General features: G+C 46.3%; 1 protein-coding gene across 1 annotated transcript; it reads left to right on the top strand.

Annotated features, from left to right (window-relative positions):
* Nucleotides 1–17,998: 17,998 nt before the first annotated feature.
* Il10 (interleukin 10) lies at nt 17,999–21,593 on the top strand. Its single transcript, XM_036201934.1, has 5 exons — nt 17,999–18,163; nt 18,904–18,963; nt 19,255–19,407; nt 20,375–20,440; nt 21,501–21,593. Exons 1-5 carry the CDS (start codon nt 17,999–18,001, stop codon nt 21,591–21,593), a joined length of 537 nt encoding a protein of 178 aa, XP_036057827.1.
* The last annotated feature ends 212 nt before the right edge of the window (nt 21,594–21,805 follow it).

The raw sequence follows: 21,805 nt of genomic DNA, 5'->3' as shown, positions 1-21,805 counted from the left end.
AATCTGACCTGGAAGTTCAGCACCATGACTCACATTCGCCTTTGCCTCAAGGACCTTTATCCACACCTGGTGCCCAGCCTGCCCCTGCTGTTTTTGCTGGTGTTCAGCCTCTTTCCCATCCTCAGCATGTTCCTCTGAGGTCTGTGATTGGCTTATGTGATTAGTTAACCCTATTAGGGAGGCCAGGAAGGTGTTATCTGAAGAACCCAAGCTGCAGCTATGACTAATTGAATAGAGCTTGAGATTCAAAAACTACTGATAATTACTTTAGTTCTTTATATCTTCCCGACTTTGTGTTCCAGATGTGAAGAGAAGGGTGGACCAATGTCCTGTCTTTCCAGAGTTAAAGGATGTAGTATTTTTGCCCAGTTTCCCACCCACCCTTGTAGTGACCCAATCATATTCTCCAGTAGCATCTTGGTGGAGTCTAAGTAATTGGGGGCTGAGGTGAATCAGGCAATGAGGGGAATCAGAAGCTTCTACCAGAACGCCACTGCCAGGGAACCATCGGGGAATCCCTTAAGAGAATCATGGACCCACGCTGACCAAAGTACCCTGAAGGAAAACCCTGTGTTGCTACATGACTCCTGATTCATGGCTTTCTCCTTCTAGGGCCAGACTCATGGCTGTCCCCAACTACCTCATATTGTTTTTTTAAAAACAATTGTCCCCTAAATCCCTGATAGAACAGATTCTACCTGAGGTGGAGAGACCGGAGTTCCAGAAACCATAGACGTCATCTACAGAAGGTCTAGTTAAGAACAAGCTGTAGAAGTACTGAAGGTGAGTGCTTGCCCGACCCGAAGGAAAGGCTAGCCAGGACAGGTGGTCACCAGTGGCCTATGTGTACCTCGAAAATACATCCCCATCCACAAGCTCATATCCTTTGAACTCTAACTGAGCCTGAAGGCCCATCACCCCACTGTTGTAAAAGCACAAAGCATTCCTGGTGTAAGGCAACTAACATTCACTGTGTGCTTTACACATAGGATGCCAGGGAGTACTTTATTCCAGCTAGTGACATGCCACGGGTGTCCCTTCCATCCACTCTCTTAAGGGACAGCAGAGTATCTACAGCAACACTGCTCAAGTTCACATCTTGACTCTGTCACTTGCTAGATGTATGGACTTAGGTCATGCACATCATTTCCTGAGCTTAGTTTCTCCAGCTGTAATATGGGCTAACTATAAGCACTCACATCACCATTAGAAATATGATGAGGGGGTTGGGGATTTAGCTCAGTGGTCTTGCCTAGCAAGCACAAGGCCCTGGGTTCAATCCTCAGCTCAAAAAAAAAAAAAAAGAAAAGAAAAGAAAAGGAAGGAAGGAAGGAAGGAAGGAAGGAAGGAAGGAAGGAAGGAAGGAAGAAAGAAGGAAGGAAGAAGAAAGAAGGAAGGAAGGAAGAAGAAAGAAAGAAGGAAGGAAGGAAGGAAGGAAGGAAGGAAGGAAGAAGAAAGGAAGGAAGGAAGGAAGGAAGGAAGGAAGGAAAGGAAGGAAGGATGGAAGGAAGAAATAGGATGAGGATAAAAGGATGGATATACATATACCATTTAGAACTATGCTTGAGGAGTTTCGAGGGTTAGCTCTCATTTTGGTTTTTTACTATTTATTCTAAATCACATATGACACATAAGGTTCAGTCCTGGAAACAACTCTTAAAAGAGAGGGAAGATGAATGCACTAACCCCCACAAGGATAACCAAGGTATCACTTCATTCCCATTGTCCTATTTGAGCTCATACACCACATTCTCAGTGTGAGATGGAAGGAGGAAGAGGAGGAGGAGGAGAAGGTCTAGGGATTGTACTCAGACCTGCCCCTGGTTCAGAAACCCCATTAGCAGTCTCTTCCTAAGTAAGTGGGTAGGCAGTTGATAGATAGACTGGTTGTATGCTATTTCCAAGGTCATGCTCCACACTCTTTCCCAGACTTTCTCAAAGAAAAGGTATCTCAGACTCAGCCTGAAGAAGCCACAGATATTCCCAAGATGAGGCAATTTCTGAATATCTGTCTATGACTAGAACCTTTCACATCAGCAAGGATACTAAATCCAAGCAGCTGGGGAAGGCCCCGCCCTCCAGTCAGATGCATGAGCACACAAACACACAACCAGGAATGTTCATTGGTTTAAACAGTACCAGTTTAAACTATAGGTATTTTCCTGGGCGGGTAAGAGGTTGCCATTACGATCTATTTTGGAAGTGTTTAGTTGAGCAGTTATCTTCATGAAAATGGGATGCTGTGGGGTTAAGAGGCAGGGCAGGGGACATCTGGTAAGGGTTCTGAGTAAAGAAAACCCCTTGGAGGCTTTGATAATCGGAGACCTGACAAGGGCCTGAGGCTAGATACAGGAAGAAATGGAGCTGGGGTCAGTATGCAGAGAATTATGATAAAGATCAAAAGATGCCCTGGCCAACACTAGCACCAGGGCCACTGGGAACTGTCCCAGCCTTGTCCTAAAGAATTAAAAAAGGTCATAGGTCAGTTCTCTCTATCCAACCTTGAAACTACTTTGCTTACCAGGGAAAAAGTAGCCACTTTGGCACTCTGATTAGAATCAGATTACTAGTGAGTGTAATGGGCACCGAGCCTCTTCCCCGCCACCATCAGCTAATGACATGGTAAGTATGACCAGGCCTGGGAAAGCCCCCTGGCCAGAAATGGCTTACATACAAAAGCAACACACCAGAGGGTGGAAAAGATCTCAAAGATGGCTCCAGCCGTCCATCACTTAGATCAGAGCTCAAGAGAGAAAGCCTTTAGAAGCACAGACCTTGCTCTCTGCCCTGCCTGCACGGCCTCCAGGCTAAGGGGTTCTGGAGAAGACAAAGCCAGGAAGCCCATCATGCCTCTCTGGCTCCTCCTGCCCACAGCTCCCTGACCTATCAGAAGTGGGGACTGGGGCAAGAGCTGAGACGTCAGAAGCCGGAGATAAATTGGTAAACCTCCCGACACCTGCCAGCGCCCTACCCCCATGTCAGGGTATGACTCCATTGACAAGAATGAAAGTCACAAGTGAGGCAACCCAGTAGTAACAGCCAGGGTGGAAAATACAGCTCTGCGGGGGCTGCTGGCTCTGGGGAAACAATGCTGTTTACCTCCTGTGGTTGCTGAGTCTGGAGTCGGGGGTTTTTGTTTGTTTATTGGATTGATTTTCTTTCTCCTTTTTTGACCTGGGAGGTAGTAGATACTGTTTGCATCATTGCAAGGCAGGGGAGGTGTGGCATGCACCCGGAGGACTGCAGTCAGAGCGAGATGGAACATCATGGAGCTGGGGCTTTCTTTTAGGATAATGAGAGACATTTTGTAGCCTTTTAGAAATTATTGGGTCCACATTTTCAAAAGCAATGAAGGCATTATCTGCATGTATAACTTTATGCCAGAAGAGGGCATCAGATCCCACTATAGATGGTTGTGAACTACCATGTGGTTGCTGGGAATTGAACTCAGGACCTCTGGAAAAGCATCCAGTGCTCTTAACCTCTGAACCATCTCTCCAACCTGAAGTCATTATCAAGACATTAAAATTTGAATTCCGCTGGGCGGTGGTGGCACACACCTTTAATCCCAGCACTCGGAAGGCAGAGCCAGGTGGATCTTTGTGAGTTCGAGGCCAGCCTGGTCTACAGAGCAAGATCCAGGAAAGGCACAAAGCTACACAGAGAAACCCTGTATCGAAAAACCAAAAAAAAAAAAAAAAAAAAAAAGGAAAGAAAGAAAATGCATATGCAGCTTCACAAATTTAAGTGTTATGATCATCCCCATTTAAGGCCTGGTGAATACGTGCTACTTTATAGATACAAGTTCTCTAGAGACCTTAATCTATTAAATGATATCACTGGGAATACTTTATATTCCATAAACCCTAAAATACTAATTATTTACACAGAGCATTTGTTAGTCATAAGATTTCATTAAACTAAATTTGAATTCCTACTCCATCAGGGCAACTCTTCTCAATGGTCAGGACCCCAGCGTCCTCATCTGCACAAAAGAGGGGTATGCTGTGGAAATAAACTAGGAAAGAAACCCCATGTTCCCCTACCCCCAACTCTAATGGCTCCAAGCATTTGACGTGTAGTTGAGTCTTATCTTGTACATCCTGGCCTGCGCGAATCAGCTAGCCTGTTTCCTCCACTCTGTAAAAGTGCAGTGGTAACCCTGCTTTGTGGTGGCAGGGAATGAAGGGCCTAATGCTCACAAAAGGTCTTTGTGAACCTTGAGGCACCGGTCACACAGGAAGCATTTGGATCGTTTCTACCTCCCAGGGAAAATGTGAACAGAGGGGGTTTCGATGATCTCTGAGTTCTGTCGCTCTACCAGGCTGCCAACAGTGAAGCAGGAGATGGTTTTCCTGGATGGAAGGAACTTCCTGACCTTTGGCATCATGGGGCTCAGTGGAGCCTGTACTGGAAAGCTTCATCAAAGAACAGATAAGGACTATCCATGTCAGTGGAATGGTCAAGTCTTAAAGGCATGTCCAAACTTAGTTCCCTTCTACTTGACAGAACTCCTTGGGTGTCTCATATATGGGATAAAGAGGGGAATAACCTGTGTGGAGGGTCTGGGTTTAAATGGGCCTATTTCCAGCCTCCAAGGCTTCCTGGAATCTGGGGGTGGCTTCCTGGAGAATGCTTCCAGGGGCCATGAGCTCATGACAGTTTTCCCCAAAACCCTATATTGGGAGGATGGGTGACCTGGGGAGCACAGGGGGCTGGGAGGCAGAAAAGAGGAGGAGTTGGTGGTTGTCAAGAAGGGACACTTGAGCTGGGCGGTGGTGGCACACGCCTTTAATCCCAGCACTCAGGAGGCAGAGGCAGGTGGATCTCTTGAGTTGGAGGCCAGGGTTGACTCCAAAGCTACACAGAGAAACCCTGTCTCAAAAAGGAAAAACAAATGGAAAAAACAAAAAAGAGTCCCTGCTCTAAGTGGTATTAACAGTTGGGAAAATTTTGGGGCTTTTGTCAAACAAAGTATAGGAAATTGGAGAGTGAAGGAGAAGCACCTAGGCCAGGGAGAACCCCTTCCGCAGAGGTTCCAGGGCCCAGCTCAGAGCGCATCACACACTGGGTTAGTCACAGGACTGTTCCAAGCAGCCGCCCAGCACATACACACACATGAGTACACACTGGGATGATCACATGCGATTGCCTACGCTGGTATCTCCCTGGCTGAGAAGGTAACTAAAGAGTTCTATTGGCCAGCGTGTTTCCCCAGCTATGTCCCGTGGGGGAACCAAAAATCCTGGAGAGAGGGAGGTTTCAGCGAGAAGATTCACAAAAAGGACAGATTCCCATAGATGCAATGGTTGCTGCTGGAGAAAAGAAAGTATTACCTCCTAGGCTACATCACGTGGTGCCGGAAAAGCCAGGAGGTCTGATGTGCTGTGGCTTATCTGCACAGGAGAAACTCCTGGATCCTAATCTGGGTCTCTTGTTCTAAGAAAAGTTGCTAGGGTTCCCCCATCGCTGAGTGAATGGTAAGACCACAGAGGAGCTCTTTCACATGTTTATGCTAACGTAGTTTATATACTTGGCAGGCTCCTGATCCTCTACAAGGGAGGAGAAAGCAGCAAGACATCTCCTTATTTCACACAGATAGAAACGGAGGGCCATCGAAGTTGGATGACATTGCCGTAGCCACACATAAAAGACTAAAAGCCAGATGCTTTAGTTACTGTCCCTTGCTGTGAGGAGACACCAGGATCAAGGCAACTTATTCAAGGAAGCATTTAATTGGGGCTTGTTTATAGTTTCAGAGGGTGAGTCCATGGCTATCAGGTGGGAAGCATAGAAAAAGGCGTGAAGGCATGGCACTGGGGCAATAGTTAAGGGCTGACATCCTGATCCACAGACATGAGGCAGAGAGAGAGAGAGACCAGGCTTGGCATAGGCTTTTGAAAGCCCACCCCCAGTGATACACCTTTTTGAAGCCATAAGGCCACAGCTACTCCAGCAAGGCCACACCTCCTAGTCTTCCCAAACAGTTCCACTAACTGGGGACCAAGCACTCAAATATATGAGCCTATGGCGGCCATTCTCCTTCAAACCACTATACCAGCTCTCATTTTTTTTTTCTGGGCCCAAATCACTACAATTTGAGAATCTTAAGTGCATATCCTAAATAAAATGTCCCAACAGCCACACCAAGTAAGCCACACTGTGTCTCCTTTCTATTATTGGCACACATGAAACATGGATGCTGGTTCAAAGGACAAAATGTACACACACACACACACACACACACACACACACACACACACACTGTAGAGTACAAGGGAAAAAAAAACTTGTGTGCAAAGATGGTCCAATTTGTTATGAGTGCTAGAGGATTTTTTCTTTTGCTAATTACAAACTAGTTCATTTTCTTTTTAAAGCACTTTAGTGTGGCACTTGGCACTTAACAAATTATGCCCCCTCAAAAGGGTTGCCATTGCCACTGCTGTGTCTAGCCATGAACAGACCCAGCTAGGCTGCTATTTGGAAATTCACTTGCCACACATTTATTTTATTGTATAAAATTTTGAGTATTGAGAAGGTATTGTTTAGAATTCAGATGACTCAAGGCTGGAAGATGGCTTAGCAGCTGAGAAAGCCTGCTCACAGAGAACTGGAGTTTGAGTACCAGCATCCAGTGTTATGTAACTTACATTTGTAACCCCAGGTCCAAGAACTACTATGCCCTCTTCTGGCCTCCATGGAGGCCTGCCCTCACAAGCACATGCCCACACAGAGACACATAAGTAAATTTAAAATAACTCTTGATAAAGGTAATTTATATAACTTTCCAATGTAGCTGATCTTTTCCAAATTGCAAATGATTATGATATTTCTTTAAAAAAAAAAAAAAAAACAGATTCACAAAGGTTCTTATGCTAACGAGATGCTGAAATACTCTTTCCTACCCATCTTAAGAATGTTGGCGGACCAAGAAGACCACAGCTCGAAATGTTCTCTGTGCATTCATACATGCATGTGTGCTTGTGTCTGTCTGTCTGTCTGTCTGTCTGTCTTTCAGAAATGAGGATGAGGAGTCTTAGGGTAACTGCTGTCCTTCTCATCCTTCTAAATTCCATGATGATAGGCAAACTTTTCATCGCTCTGACAAATACCTGAGGAATACAACTTAAAGGAGGGAATATGTGTTTTCATTCACGCTTTCAAGGGTTTCTAACCACAGTCGGAATCAGGTGGCTCTATTGCTTTGTGCCCCAGCCGAGGCAGAATGCCAGGGCAGCACAAGCATGACTGAGCAAAGCTCATCTCCTCACTGTGAACGAGAAGCAGAGCCAAGGATGGCTTTTCTTAATGGAATTCCAATGAAGTCAAGTTATCGAAGAAAATCGCATGGAAGATGAGGTTGACGGGGGGGGGGGGGGGGGGGGGGCCAGAAATGGGTGGGAAGGCCATTGCTGGCCCATAAGGCCATGCTTAGAGACCCACAAGTCCCCTCAACAGCAGCAGGAACTTTCTGATCTTGTCCAGAGGTCTGCAGGAAGAACGTATAAGAAAAAGACTACAAAGCATTCAGGTGTGGGGCCAAGCTGAATGGCTGAGCTGTACTCTGGAGGCACTGGGCATGAAAGCTTGTGAGAACAGGGATTTGGTGATGAAATTTGTGCACTGAAAAGATGTGCCTGACTTGTGATACTCAGAAATCTAAAATGACTTCAGAATTCGTTCTGCTCTCTCGTGGCCCAGGAGCTGGAAGGGACGGTGTGTGCAGCATTAGCTGGTTAACCTCAAAATGTTAACAGTAAGAAGGACCAGCTGCAGTTGAACTCGTACATGGCCTTTGGCTCAGCAGAGGTGGAAAGTGCAGGGGACCATGGTGGGGTCAGTGTGAAGTGTTCAGCATCCCTCACATCCTTTCTCTGACTCAGATCATGGTTACCCCAGCCCTGTACCCTGAAACTCCATTTTTCCCACCACTGCAGCCATGAGAACAAACTCAGGCTCTGTGTGGTCTGAGAGGCACCAGCCTCTCCCACTCAGCCCCCCCTTCCCCCCCACCTCAAGGCTTACTCTAAAGCCTTCTGACTTTACATAAAATGAAACGGAAGTTTCAGCCATTGCCATCATGAGCAGAAGCCCTACCATCTGTCATGGGCCTCTACCAAAGACCCTTTCTGGTTAGACTCTACCAGCATCTGCTCCCACAGACAGGTCTCAGCTAGTGGAATATTACCTCTTCCTCAGCCTTTGGGTGTTCAGAGCCATTTCAGGAGGCTGAGAAGGGAAAGCCAAGTTTGAGGTGGTACCAACCGCCATAGCCGTTCTGATGAGCACTGTGTAGTTCCGGTAGATAAAGCATAGGCCATGGGCCATCAGGGCCAGATGTGGGAAGGGTCTTATCATTTTCTCACCGTGAAGATGCAATAAAGTTTTCTTGGAAGAAGCATAGTATGGTTCCTGACTTCAGCGACAGAGATACAAAGAGGCCAGCTTGCACATGATGCCCCTCCCTCTACAGCTGTCTTATCATCTCTGCTCTTCCACCTTCTCAACCCCAAGACCCCGTTATCACTGCTCGATAACATACTGGTGAATGCCTGAAGGCCCTTCAGGCCAGGCACGTGTTCATACGCTGCAGTGGGGGTCATTTTGTGCTTTTCCACAAATGTTTGTAAGTTAGTCTTTTAGGACCTAGAACAACATCTCCCTGAAAACTCTATAAAAGCTGGTCTATGGTATAACTGGATTATAGCCCAGTCTCAGTTAGGTTCTCAGGAGCTGGGTTCTATGAGATTTTCATAGGAGACTTTCTTTCTCTAACTAGCTTAGGTGACATTTGAATAGACCATGTTGTATCATTCTGTATGCCTATTGTTCTGTACTCTCTCCCTGATAACGTACTTGGGAAGGCTCCCACACCTTCACCTCTCTGAGTTGCTCTCAGTCCCTCATGGAATCCCACCTTATCTTCCACTCTGCTTAGCCAGGGGCTCCCAGAGGATCTGTTCACCATCCCAGCTTCCCATCCAACCCTGTGTGCTCTGCAACCATTTCCGAATTCTGAATCAGTTGTTTCTTTTTCATGCTTCTTCCCCTCTCTGCACTTGACGCTGGCTCTCTAGAAGCTGCTGATCACTTAAATATATATATATATGTCACACCAAGCATAAGGAAGGACCAGAAAGATCACCATTCAAGTCTATAGAAATGGAGCACTTCTACACTGGAGGCGGCCAGCATCTTCTTCTGTGTCAACTCTCTGTTTCTGTTTCGTGGACTTGGTGCTTCCTTCACAGACCTATGAGAAACATGACATAAAGCCTGTGTGATGGAAGATTCACCCACACTGTCAAACAGCCTGGTTCCAGGACCGGCTACATGATGGGAGATTCACCCACACTGTCAAACAGCCTGGTTCCAGTACTGGTCTTTCAATGTTGTTTTGCTTCCTTTTCAGGGTGGGATATGATGGAAGGGTTGGGGAACCTTAATGTCTCAAAGCCTACAGCCTCTGGCAGCCCCACCAAGATTAAGCTAGCATTCAAGTTAGCCTCATTGTCAGAAGAACCCAGTATTATCCCAAAATTACCTTTGCTAAGAAAATCTGTCAACTGAATCCTCTGCCATGAGCCAATCACACCCAAAGGCTTTTGATCTGGACCAGGCCTGCTTCTCAGCAGATACTAAACTGTCATGGGTGTGTTCCAGCACGATGTGGGCCACTTCATATTTTCCTATTTGGTGGGTTAACTGCTTGTTTTTGTTTGGAGGCTATTTGTTAAGACAGGGTCTCATTCTGTATTCCAGATTGATCTTACCTAGGGAATCCTCCTGCCTCAGATTCTGAGTGTTAGGATCATAGGTAGGCTCCCCCAAACCCTACTGTGTATAGATTATTTCTTAAGAAAGTGTCTGCCATTCTGAATAGATGTGGTGCTCTCGAGGGTTTTCCAGTAATTTCTCCCTGACACAGTCAATCCGAGAAACCCGACACCTTCCTCCCACACTCTGGTCGCTGCTCTGGCCATGCTCTTGAGGAAAAGGCAGCATCATGTCCTACCACTTAGTGAAGGCCTCTCTGGTTTCCACTGCTCTCAGCATGCCTGACTCACAACGAAACTGCAACCTCAAAGCCCTGGGGGCCAGGATGGCGAGAAGGAAACACAGGTGAACACGCAAGAGAGCTGCCCCCAGGAAAAGGCTTCTTTCTCTTACAGAATGGCACTTCCAGGGCTTGGCAAGAACACACACTAGCAGAAACTAAAGGGCCTGGTCTTGTGCTGACCTGGGGTTTTAGCAGGGAAAATACCCATCGGAACCTTGAGTGCCAAGTAATTTCTGCCAAGGGAGTAGACTGGGGGAAAGAGGTGAGGGGAGGGGGCACAAAATTCTAGATCCGGAAAGTAGCTTAGAAAAATGTCTCTGACAGCCCTCCAACTCCCAGAGGGAGAAAGGGGATTCTGGAATAGCAAAGATCTTGTCTTGAAGCTCCTGATCCAAGAACTAGGATGGTTCAGAGTTTCTGGAAGGAGGTGGTGTGTTGAAATGCTGAAGTGAGAAAACACATACCATGCTTTGGACATTCCTGCAGTCAAGGCCTGACCATTTTCCTGAGACAAAAATAACTCAGCAGCCCTCTCCTCAAAGCCAGTCCCTAAACACCAGACTGAGTGTAACAAGTGCAGAACAGTCATATTGTTTAGTGGGAGAAAATGTAATTTCAGACCTTTAGTTTTGCCTCATTACCACAAAACCCACACACTGCACAAATCCCAAAATATCCCCCAGATGTTGGTGGGCCCCAAGAACCCTCTGTCTTAGTACTTAATCAGGAATTAGCTACTATGAAACAAATGAAGATCGGGCTTATATCCCACCTTTGAAGTTAACCTTTGGAGCGCCTGGGAGCATCATTCCCTTCTCTGCACCTTTCTACCTGTGTGAAAACTGAGAAGCGTGGGTTAGATAATACCTAACCCACCTTTTCTGACCTCCTACGTATTAGGCATTGTTTACATTCCAAAAATCAGGGAAGATTTAGTTAACACCCCCCTGGAAGAGGCTGGTTAGTAAGCAGATCATTTTTTTTCTTTAACTGTAAGGTAATTAATTATGGGACTAGGCATGCAATGACAGCTATTTCTCCAGATGAATCCATCCTCTACCTTACATGAAACTGAATAGCAATAGACATGGAGAACTACTTGGAGCTACAAAACTCTAGGAATCCATGCTAGGTGTAAGAAGGACATGCCCATAATTCTAGCAGCTCATGAGTTCGAGGCCAACCTGAGCATGTTTTCAATTAGTCAGCCAACCAAACACCAAATATTTAAGAAATATTTATATCCCTTCTTTGAGAAAGTCATGTAATATATTTAATTATATTGATCCCTCCAACTCCTCCCAGATCCACCCCTACCTCCCTATCCACCCAACTTCATGCTCTCTCTCTTTTTGTAAACCCATTGAGGCCAATTTATGCTACCCAAACACTCTTGGGTATGGTGCCTGCCCTGGAGACTAGTTGACCTACCAGGGCTTGCACCTTTAACTGTCCCTCACTCAGCAGCTATCAATTGCTCCTCAGCAGGAGGTGGGGCTTCCTGACCATCTTCACCCCCCATCTCCATGTTGGGATTTTGTCTGGCTTGAGTTTGTGTGGGGTTTTGTGTATGTTATTACAGTTAATGTAAGTTTGAATGTGCAACTACCCTGTTGTCAACCACCCTAAGTTCTCACTGTGTCCAGAGCTATTTGATGGGGGAATAATGGTGATCCAACATAGACACCAGTCCTGACCTCTGTGGTGATCACAGTAATGAGGTAGAGGGCAAATAATCTTATCACCACATGTACAATTACTATATGCATCATATACAGGAAAAGTACAAGACACCCAAAGGATCTGTCCTGGACTGGGAAATAAAAGAAAAATCATATAAAGAAGTAGTATCTAAGCTGAAAGAACTCAGAAGAGAGAGAGAGAGAGAGAGAGAGAGAGAGAGAGAGAGAGAGAGAGAGAATGAAGAACTAAATATGCCAAGGCTTGAGGGAGAGAAAGTATGGATCATTTGAAGGAAAAAAAGAAAAGAAAAGAACAAAAACCAAAGAGGCTGAATTTATAGAGGGAAGTTGAAAATTGAAGCAGAAGTCATGGATAGGGCCAAATAAATGTTAAGGATGTGAATGTTAGGGTTAACACGATGGGTCTGTGGTTAAGAGCAAATGGTGCTTTAGCAAAGGACCTGAGTTCCATACCCTGCACCCACATCAGCAGGCTCGCAACCACCCGGAACTCTAGTTCTCAAGTATCCAGCACCCTCTTCTGGATTCCATGGGCATTTGCATTCACATGTACACATTCCCATACTCACATAGGTGTAGTGGGTAGCTGTTCCAGCTTTGACCTTGAAGCACCACCGCAGTGAGGCAGCCGGTAACTGCCAGGCCTACCTAGGACCTGCCCCTGAGGCGTGGCTGGAACAGGAGCCTTAAGACCATCCAGACATGCTGGCCTCTTGGTTCCTTGTGATCCTGGGTGCTGGATGGCAGACCTAGTCAGAGTTCTCCAGAGAACTCCAATGGACTGTACCTCACCACTCCCGGATCCTGTAACCAACCCCTTTACTTTTACTGGCTGTAAGTTACCCCAAAATAAACCTCCTTTTAACTACGTGGAGTTGCCTTGTTAAATCCCATATATATATACATATATGTGTATATATACATCTACATATACACACATATATATACATATATACATATATGTGTGTATATATGCATCCACATATACACATACATATACATATATACATATATATGTGTGTATATATATACATATATATGTGTGTATATATATACATATATATATTTAAAAATAAAATAAATTAAAAGAATAAGATGAGTGTTCTGGGAGGTAGAGGCAGGGATAGTGTCATAAGTTCAAAGCCAACCTACTGCCCATTGTGCGCTCCAGGCCAGTCTTTATTTTACCAAAAGAAGAAAAGCTGGGAGCCACTGGAGGAGCCTTGAGGTCTGGCTGGTGTCTGCAAAGGACCGCTCTGAAGGAATGAGAGGAATGTTGAGGAAGGGAGACCCAGAGGCTCTAGTGTTCACCTGGACACAGCCTGGGGAGGGAGGAACCAGTGAGCTGTCTTTTGAGGTGGGTGGTGGCTCTGTTTAACACATCAGACAAGAATGACACCACAGGAAGAACACTTTAATTAAGATAACGACATCAGAGGTTCTCAATCTGTGGGTTGCAACCCCTTTGGGGGTTGAACGACCTTTTCATGGAGGTAGCCTATGACCATCATAAGACACAGATGTTTACATCACGATGCATAACAGGAGCAAAATCACAGTTATGAAGGAGCAGCGAAAATAATGTTATGGTCAGGGGTCACCACAACATGAGGAGCTATATTAGAAGGTCGCAGCATTTGGGAAGCTGAGAAACACTGGATTACATAAATTGAGGACCCAGGGCAAAATGCAAAAACAGGGTTCCCTGCTGAACAGTCACTAAAAATTTCAAGACAGTGAGAGTAGGATCCTTTTAATCATGGCCCCCTGTGTGACCGCTAAAGTCACAGTCCTAGAAGCCACCCAGGCTGAGACCTGTCTGTAGGGCTTGAAGTATCAGTCATAGAGAAAAGATCTGCATAAACCAAATCCTATCAAAGGACAAGTTCTGTAGCTGAGAGATGCCACTGGTGCCCCAGGCTCAGGTACCTTGTTATCCTGGGTGGTCACAGAGACAGCACAAATGACTGTCACCTTTGAATAGCCAGAAATAACACCTGGTGCCTCTAATAGGACAAATTTCTCATGGGAGAAGTTAGAGAACGAGGTGTTGGTCCCTGAGTAAAATCCAAGTTGCTCTCTGTGGCACCACAGTTACACAAAGGGGAATTCCACATTGGCTGTCCAGCGATCTGCCCTTCCCCTGTGCTTTGCAACATCTTCAGGCCACAGTTCTCAGGACATCCGATCCGGTTTGCATAACCCTGGCTTGATTTGCCCAGAGGCTAGCCTTAACTCTGGGCCCCTCCTAATTTGTTCATCCTCCAGGTCTTCATTCCAAAAGATTCCTGAAGAACACAAGGCCAAAGTCAGAGGGGTTGTTCTGAGGAAGCCGTGGCTGGTAGAGCCGTCCCCTGGGCTCCTACCCAGTCGTATTGTGTATATGTGGTACAAGGGGATGCAAGGAAACTCTGTCCAGGTCACTAAAGAAGGGTATTCGGGAAACACTAGAAATGTAAAACACTTAAAATAGTTTCACTTTAATTTTAAGTGAAACTATTTTACATGCTAGATAAGAAGAAATGAAACTCCCATTATCAGCCTTTTAAAGAGAATTTTTAAGATTTTATTACTTATTTAACTATGTGTGTGTGTGACTGAGAGAGAGAGAGAGTGTTATGTGTTACATGTACATGTGAGTGCCAATTCCTGAATGCATAAGGATGCCCCCACATAGACCAAAAAAGTCCATCAGATCCCTTAGGGCTGGCATTGCAGGGAGTTGTGGTTGGGAGCTGGGAACCAAACTCCAGTCCTTAGAGAGAGCAGCACACACACTAGATATCTCCCTAGTCCCTCCAAAACAACTACTAACAGCAAATAGGATCAAGATCTTTGAAAGACTTTTTATCAGGTCTGAACAATCCCACTCTCTCTCTACCTGTATCACACATCTGTTCCCCATGGTGACTCCATTGTCAGACCATCTGGCTAATCCATGAGTCCAGCAACCTGGGTCCCTCAGCCTTTCCCTGGCAGCTCCAGTGTGCCACACAGGGCTCCCAGACTGTTCCCTAGAATTGCAGAAAGGCATGGGGCAACTATATCAAAAAAAGGTGTCATTTTTGTTGGGCATGAGTGGATTCCTCATAAGATCTTGTATACTATACATAAGACTCTAAAATCTACTCGTGTGTACATGTGTGCACTGACGCACACACAATTCTTTTCTGCCCTGCAGCTAAAATGGTGAACTTTACCAAGCAGAGCTTCCCAAAGCATTAGGATGTCCTGCATCAACGAGCCCCTGAGCTTGGACCTCACCACTTCTCGGCTCCTTGACATCTTGCAATGAAGGATGGGGAAGAAGACAGAAGATAAGAAAGGGCCTGGTGATGTGTGGGTACAATACCAGCCACAGACCATGGCCTCTGTGCTTATTTGGTGAGAAGAAAAAATAAAATCTCAAGCTGGGTGTGAAGGCGCGTCTGTCATCCTAGCGCTCTGGAGGTTAAGACAGGTGTGTCCGAGGCTACCCTCAGCTACACGGGCGAACCTTGACAGACAAAGGAACAACAAATACTTTCTTTTTTAAGCCATGCTTAATAAAACTTTCTTTCATTGGCAGCTGACTAGAAATAGGGCTATTTTGGAACAAGGGCAATGGAGGAGACATTGCCCTCCACACTCCCACTCCCACAGCCACCCTCTGATCTCCCAGTGAAGAATTTATTTAAATTCAACTTCCCTAGGTTCTGAACTGACTCAGGCTATTTGTCCCCAAGGAATGCAGATTGATGTGTAACTGTCATGTCTTTTGGAATTCACAGCTCCAAACATCACCCAGGCTGACACTGTGCCCATCTCTCCCCAGGCATCCGCTCTCACTTCCTCCTCGTGGGCACTTCCCTTGTCCTGAAACCCAGACTCAAGCCCACTGCCATGCAATTCTTGGCATTTATGTTTCAGATGTTGCTGTGGGTTTGGGGCTTTTCCCAGTGTGTGCCAAAGGCTTCTCAGCTGAGCTGATGTCCTCCCAGACTTGAGATATAGGAGCTCTTGGCATGGTCCTTACTTGGCTAAACATGGATCAAGGAACCCATCTGAGGTTATTGAGGACCACTAAGAGGCTGAAATGTTGAGAGATTGTGCAACAATTTGAAATCAATGGGGAAAGGAAGGATCAACTACTGGACAAATGGCTGAGGATAACTATGCATTTCAGAACAAATAAAGAATTCAGATTCCAACCTTAACCCCAGTTAGCTGAATATGTATTAAAAAAGAAATATATATAGCTTTCATACATCTCTCTTCTACCTATCATTATGAGAGTGTGGAGTGAACACACATGTAGCATAATAATATAGTAATAGCATATTCATGAAACTATTATATTATAGTAATAGTATATGCTCAGACACTATTAAGATATTAATATGTAAATATAATATATAAATGACATTTATATAAATTATATAATTAAGCACATGCCAATATATTTGTGTTTTACATTAACATAGTATGAAATAGCTGGATTGCATATGTAAAGAAGATTATAGAAGAAGAAATAATTATAAGAAGATGTAAGGGGTGCTGCCTCTCCCCCTGGGCTGTCTTCCCACCCTTCTGCTTCCTGATGTTTCCTCCTCTAGCCCTGGGTCAGACTCATAGAGCTGTGCAATGCCAGTCCCAAGGACAGCTGCTACCTTCTGTAGGCCAGACTTTGTGCCAGGGGCCGGACACACAAAGGAAAACACAACTTGCTCAGGAAGACAAAGGAGGTACAGGATTGGCAGCGAAGGGGGGCAGTAGCTGTCCCAGTGAACTGAGTACAGGACACAGCTTGGAGAAAGGGTAAGAGTCCATGCTGTGTGGGTCAAGGAGGATTCGGATCCCCAACACTGTGTCTACACCTCAAACGTGCAGAGAGAGGGTGGCTTCTGCACACAGAAACAGAAATCCCAGAACACCCAGGAGTTAAAAGGGAAGGGAAAAGGGAAGGGAATGGAGCCCCGCCTGGCCCCTTGCTCTGCCCATGTGGTTGGTAGAACTCAGCCTGAAATAAACAAGAGCGGCAGCTCTTGAGCCAACTCCATTCCAACTTCTAGAAGATTCTTCTTCCCTCCACAGTTTGTACGTTTCTGCAATGACACTTCCCAGAGTGTTGGGAGGAGTGGCCACAGCCCCTGATCCTGACCCACCAGTCACTAGACGTCAGGTAAGACTGTCTAGGCCCAAGTGTCTGGCCCACCAGCTCTGGTGTAGTAACAACCCTCTCCAATGGGGCAGACTTGGAACCCTGTACCAACAGGATATAAGAAGATAAAGAAACTGGAGAACCTGGGAAGTGCCCTTCTCTTGGGTCTACTGTTATTTAAGCAAAAAGCCCCTTCACCAATAGAACATGTACCCAAGACTTCCCAGGTATCTGTAGAAGCATTAATGTCCTTCAGCAAGGTCAGGTAGTTGGACAGGTTACATATCTCCAAGCCTGGGACACTGTAAAACAGGGCCATGGTGAGGTCTACCTGACAGGCAGAGCAAGACTCCCAGAAGTCTGAGCTCCTTCTCCTAACTTCCCATGCTGGGATCTGAAACTCTCAATGAAGCAAGAGCCAGAAGAAGCCCCAGAACCCTACTTTATCTGTCCCACCACACACACACACACACACACACACACACACACACACCTCCAATGGATAGTCTTGACCAGAAGATAGAGGAACTCCAAGAGAGTGAGTGAGTTTTAAGGATAATCAGCACATGCATGTTTCCTCAGGTAACTGCGTGCTAAGGTGAATTCCTAGTCAGAAAGAAATATCGGTTATCCAAGCCAGGTTAGGTGGAGGAACCAGTTATTTCTCAATCCTAATATGTTCTGGAATGACCCATTCATCCACGTCATTGTGACCTAAGTGTGCGTGAATGGAACTCACAGCTGTAGTCCTCTATACATAGAACAGCTGTCTGCCCCTAGGAAATACAACTTTTTGTATTGAGAAGCTTAAAAAAAAAGTTTTAAAAGAGAGGTAGCCCATGCTAAATATAGCTATATTGCAGAAGTTCATTTACAAGTTCTTGCTTACAATGCAAAAAGAAAAAAATTAAGCTAAAATACTGCATGGTTTAGAAGAGGGGGGAGGAGCTTGAATAACCTTTGCCAGGAAGTCTGTAAGAGGCCCCATTGAGCCTTCAGCATAAAAGGGGGACACAGAAGGAGAGGTCTACACTTTAGGGGCTTGCTCTGGCAGTACCAAAGCCACAAGGCAGCCTTGCAGAAGACAGCTCCACCATGCCTGGCTCAGCACTGCTCTGTTGCCTGCTCTTACTGGCTGAGGTGGGGACCAGCAGAGGCCACTACACCCAGGATGAGAATAATTGCACCCACTTCCCAGTCAGCCAGACTCACATGCTTCGAGAGCTGCGGATTGCCTTCAGCCAGGTGAAGACTTTCTTTGTGAGTATGCTGCCTGCCTATCTTTCTTCCTGGGATGGCCTGAAGTACGTGGAACTGTGGAAATGGCTCCTCTCCTTCTCCTTTTCCTGCTCCCTCCTCCTGTTCCTCCTCTATCCCCAGCATCTATTCCCCTTAAACTTAAATCCAGAGAGTCCTGGGCTAAGCCATGGATTATGGGTTAAACTAAACCTAGGCACACAGGAAAAGCTACCTAGAAGGTGAATGCGTTGTCTCTCCCGTGCTCAAGAACTTTCTGTTAAGTTTCCAACAAAGCTCTATGTTTTGTTGACTGGGACAGAAGTCCAACATAGTGGGCACATACTGCTTCTGCTTAGTCTCCAGATCTGGGGCAGCACCTGGCATGGAGAGCTTGGGTTACAAGAGGATTTCCCTTCCAGAGAAGGCAGAGAGCCACACAACTAAGACACTCTCCAGAAGGGACTCCAGAAAGGGTTGGGTTGACACAGGTGCTTTTGAAATCTGATGTGGCTCATCTAAAAGAAGACCAGGCCAGGTCAAACTTCTCCCAGGCTGTTCAAGTCAGTCAGTCAGAAGCTTTTAGATAATGTGATTCTAAGAGGAAGGACTTTGATTTAACTCCAGGCTCTAGCACTATCGAATCCTGGTTTTAAAACTCTCCTAAACTCTACAAATGGAGAGGTGTTCAGAAGACATGCAGGTCAGGTACTGCCCCCAGCCCTTGTATTTACCCTTTGCTGCTGTTGTTGTTGTTCCTGCAGCAAAAGAAGGACCAGCTGGACAACATACTGCTAACTGATTCCTTACTGAAGGACTTTAAGGTACAATTGAGTGGGTGCTGGGGGGAGGGGCGGGAACGATTGAGTGGTTAGGGAAGGGAGGCACTGCTTGTGACAGCCAGCAGGAGCTGAGTCTGATGCCGTGGCTTTCAAAAGGAGAAGTGGGAAGACCTTAACTCAGCATATTGCCAGCAGTCAAGGGTTATGAGGAGCTCATTCTGTGGTGAAGGGAGAGAATGTAGCTGGAGAAAGAGAGGGTCCCTGGGGACAAAACTGTCCACCAAGTTTTGGCCGTCACTCCAGTAAGCCCCAACCTTTGATTCCTGCCTCTAGGGTTACTTGGGCTGCCAAACCTTATCAGAAATGATCCAGTTTTACCTGGTAGAAGTGATGCCCCAGGCAGAGAACCATGGCCCAGAAATCAAGGAGCATTTGAACTCCCTGGGAGAGAAGCTGAAGACCCTCAGGAGGCAGCTGCAGCGCTGTGTGAGTAGCAGATGAGTTCTTTCCCTTGGAGCCACCCAACAAATGCCATCTTCTACAGCCCAGCCAGGCCACATGCATCCAGACGCACACAGACTAGACTGAGGACTAGGTAAATCTACAGAGGTGCCGCGAGTCAGCTCGTCTGTCTCTGAGCGAGCGTGGGGGTGGCTTTGAGGCACTTAACACGTGAAGATTTGCGCATAGCCTTCCTGTTATTTGTGAGTCATTGTGGGTTATTAGCTACTCCCTTCTCTCTTCATGGGAAGGCTAGGAGGGCTTTAGTTACGGCTCCCTCGCCCCTTTGGACCTGGGCCCCGGGCTGCCATCTGAGGCTCCCAAGCAGAGGAAGACATTCACCTCTTCATCTCATTGCTTGGAAAGCAAATACAACTGGGCTGATAGAACTCTCCCTGGCATTCCAGCAGGGCCAGGAGACTACTGTCCCTAAACCAGGATCTGTGGATAATACGCCCAGAGCATCTATGTCTCTCATTGAAGTGGTGCCTTTGCCATACTGGGGGTTTGCTCTCTTCTCTCACTGACACTGGGAAATCAGTTAGTGTCTATTTGTGCAGCAGTTCTAAGCCAGTGACTTGGCCCCAGTAGCTGACTGTATCTCCACTCTCAGACACCTAAGACATAGCTACTGGCAGTTGAGATTGGAGACAGACAAGAGGAGACATTAAAAACACAATACAAGTTTTTGGGTTCTGAGAGCCAAAGCCTGAGTTCACACCCAGGCTTTGCAAAAATCTTAGTGATTCCAAAAACATACATTGCATCTTCCTGGGTTGTTCTCCTCTGCCCCTACTATGAGAGCTAAGGACTATGCAGGGCTCAGTTCTCCCTAGGAGCTCCGAGGTAGGGCCTTGAAGATGAATCTGGCCCCTTTGTCAGGCAACGAGGTTGCATGCCATGGACACAGGATTGGAGCTCAGGTTATCAGCCCTCTCTTTTTCTCCTACAGCATCGATTTCTCCCCTGTGAAAATAAGAGCAAGGCTGTGGAGCAGGTGAAGAACGATTTTAATAAGGTAAGCTTGGGTGGTGGCAAAGAGGGTGTGCATCACGTGACCCCTGTCCACTCACCGAAGGGCATGAGGGAGGGAGCTATTCTGTCTGCACCTGGAGTGTGGGAACCTGGCAAATGGTGTGACCTCCTCTGCCAGTTAGGAGCCAGCACCTCTGTTACATTTGTTTTCTGCAAAGCGCGTCTGGCAGTTTCTAAATGACTGTCTCGCCTTTGCAGGCTCTCAGCTTAGACTGACCAGACAACCTATGAGCACGGAGCATTAGGTGCCGGGGAGAGTGATAAAGGAAACAGAAAGAACAGAAAGTACCTTGTTGGGGAATGGGCTGAACCCACAAATGTAGAGAGCAGACATGAACACAGGCACACAGGCGCATCTCAGGGCTCAGCCTAGATGCCCCTAAAAATCAGAATGAGCAGGAAACAGAATTCTTATTTGTCCTGGCGCTCTTTCCACCTGGCAAACAAAATGAGGTTTCACACTTCCAACTGCCTGTGAACCCATGAAACCCGAGTTCCCAGAAGCTATGTGGCCTACATCATCTTTGTAGGCTAGGCAGAGATACTTGGCAGGGCTCCAGCATCAGTGGGCATGAATGAATCCCTTGACTGTAGGCCAGAACAGCAGGGCAGGGGACTGCCTAAATGCCCAAAACATAAAACTTAAAAAAAAGAAAAAACAAAAACTATTTCACTATTTCCTTATCTATCTACCACTGTCCTGCTTTCAAACTACCTCCTCGAACAACTTTGCATAACAATCTGCATAAGCATTACGTGAGCCCAGGCCTCTAAAATGTCCAAAGACACCACTCTGAAAACAGTGCTTTGAGAATGAGCTTCCCTTGCCCACTACTGGCAGAGCTCAAAGCTGGGAGATGGGTGCAGCTAACGGCACAGCCCCCTCCTCAGGCACCCGGACAAATCCTTGGGTTCCCGAGGTCTGACAGCTCCCAACACAAGAAAGCAACGTGCTTTCTGCAGTCTGCAGCCCACCCAGCCAAGTGCAAGAATCTCCTCAGCCCTCTATTAGGTCTTAACCAGGTGTTTCTCTCCCTACACAGCTCCAAGAGAAAGGCGTCTACAAGGCCATGAATGAGTTTGACATCTTCATCAACTGCATAGAAGCGTACATGACCATCAGAATGAAAAACTGAAACACCTACAGTGTGTGTTGAATCTACGATGCCAGGGCTTAAGCAGAGCTCTCCGAATCTGATCCAGGGAATCTTAGCTAGTGCAAGCAACTCCTTGGAAAACCTCATCGTACCTCTCTCCAAAATATTTATTACCACTGATACCTCGGTCCCCTTCCTATTTATTCACTGAGCTTCTCTGTGAACTATTTAGAAAGAAGCCCAATATTATA

The sequence above is a fragment of the Onychomys torridus genome, chromosome 11 (genome assembly GCF_903995425.1).
Source record: "Onychomys torridus chromosome 11, mOncTor1.1, whole genome shotgun sequence".
NCBI lineage: Eukaryota > Metazoa > Chordata > Mammalia > Rodentia > Cricetidae > Onychomys > Onychomys torridus.
This window is presented reverse-complemented; position numbering and strand designations above follow the sequence as displayed.

Coding starts and splice junctions, on each gene's coding strand:
- Il10 (XM_036201934.1), top strand. CDS start 17,999: ATGCCTGGCTCAGCACTGCTCTGTTGCCTGCTCTTACTGGCTGAGGTG. Junction 18,164..18,903: donor GCCAGGTGAAGACTTTCTTT/GTGAGTATGCTG, acceptor TTGTTCCTGCAG/CAAAAGAAGGACCAGCTGGA. Junction 18,964..19,254: donor CCTTACTGAAGGACTTTAAG/GTACAATTGAGT, acceptor TCCTGCCTCTAG/GGTTACTTGGGCTGCCAAAC.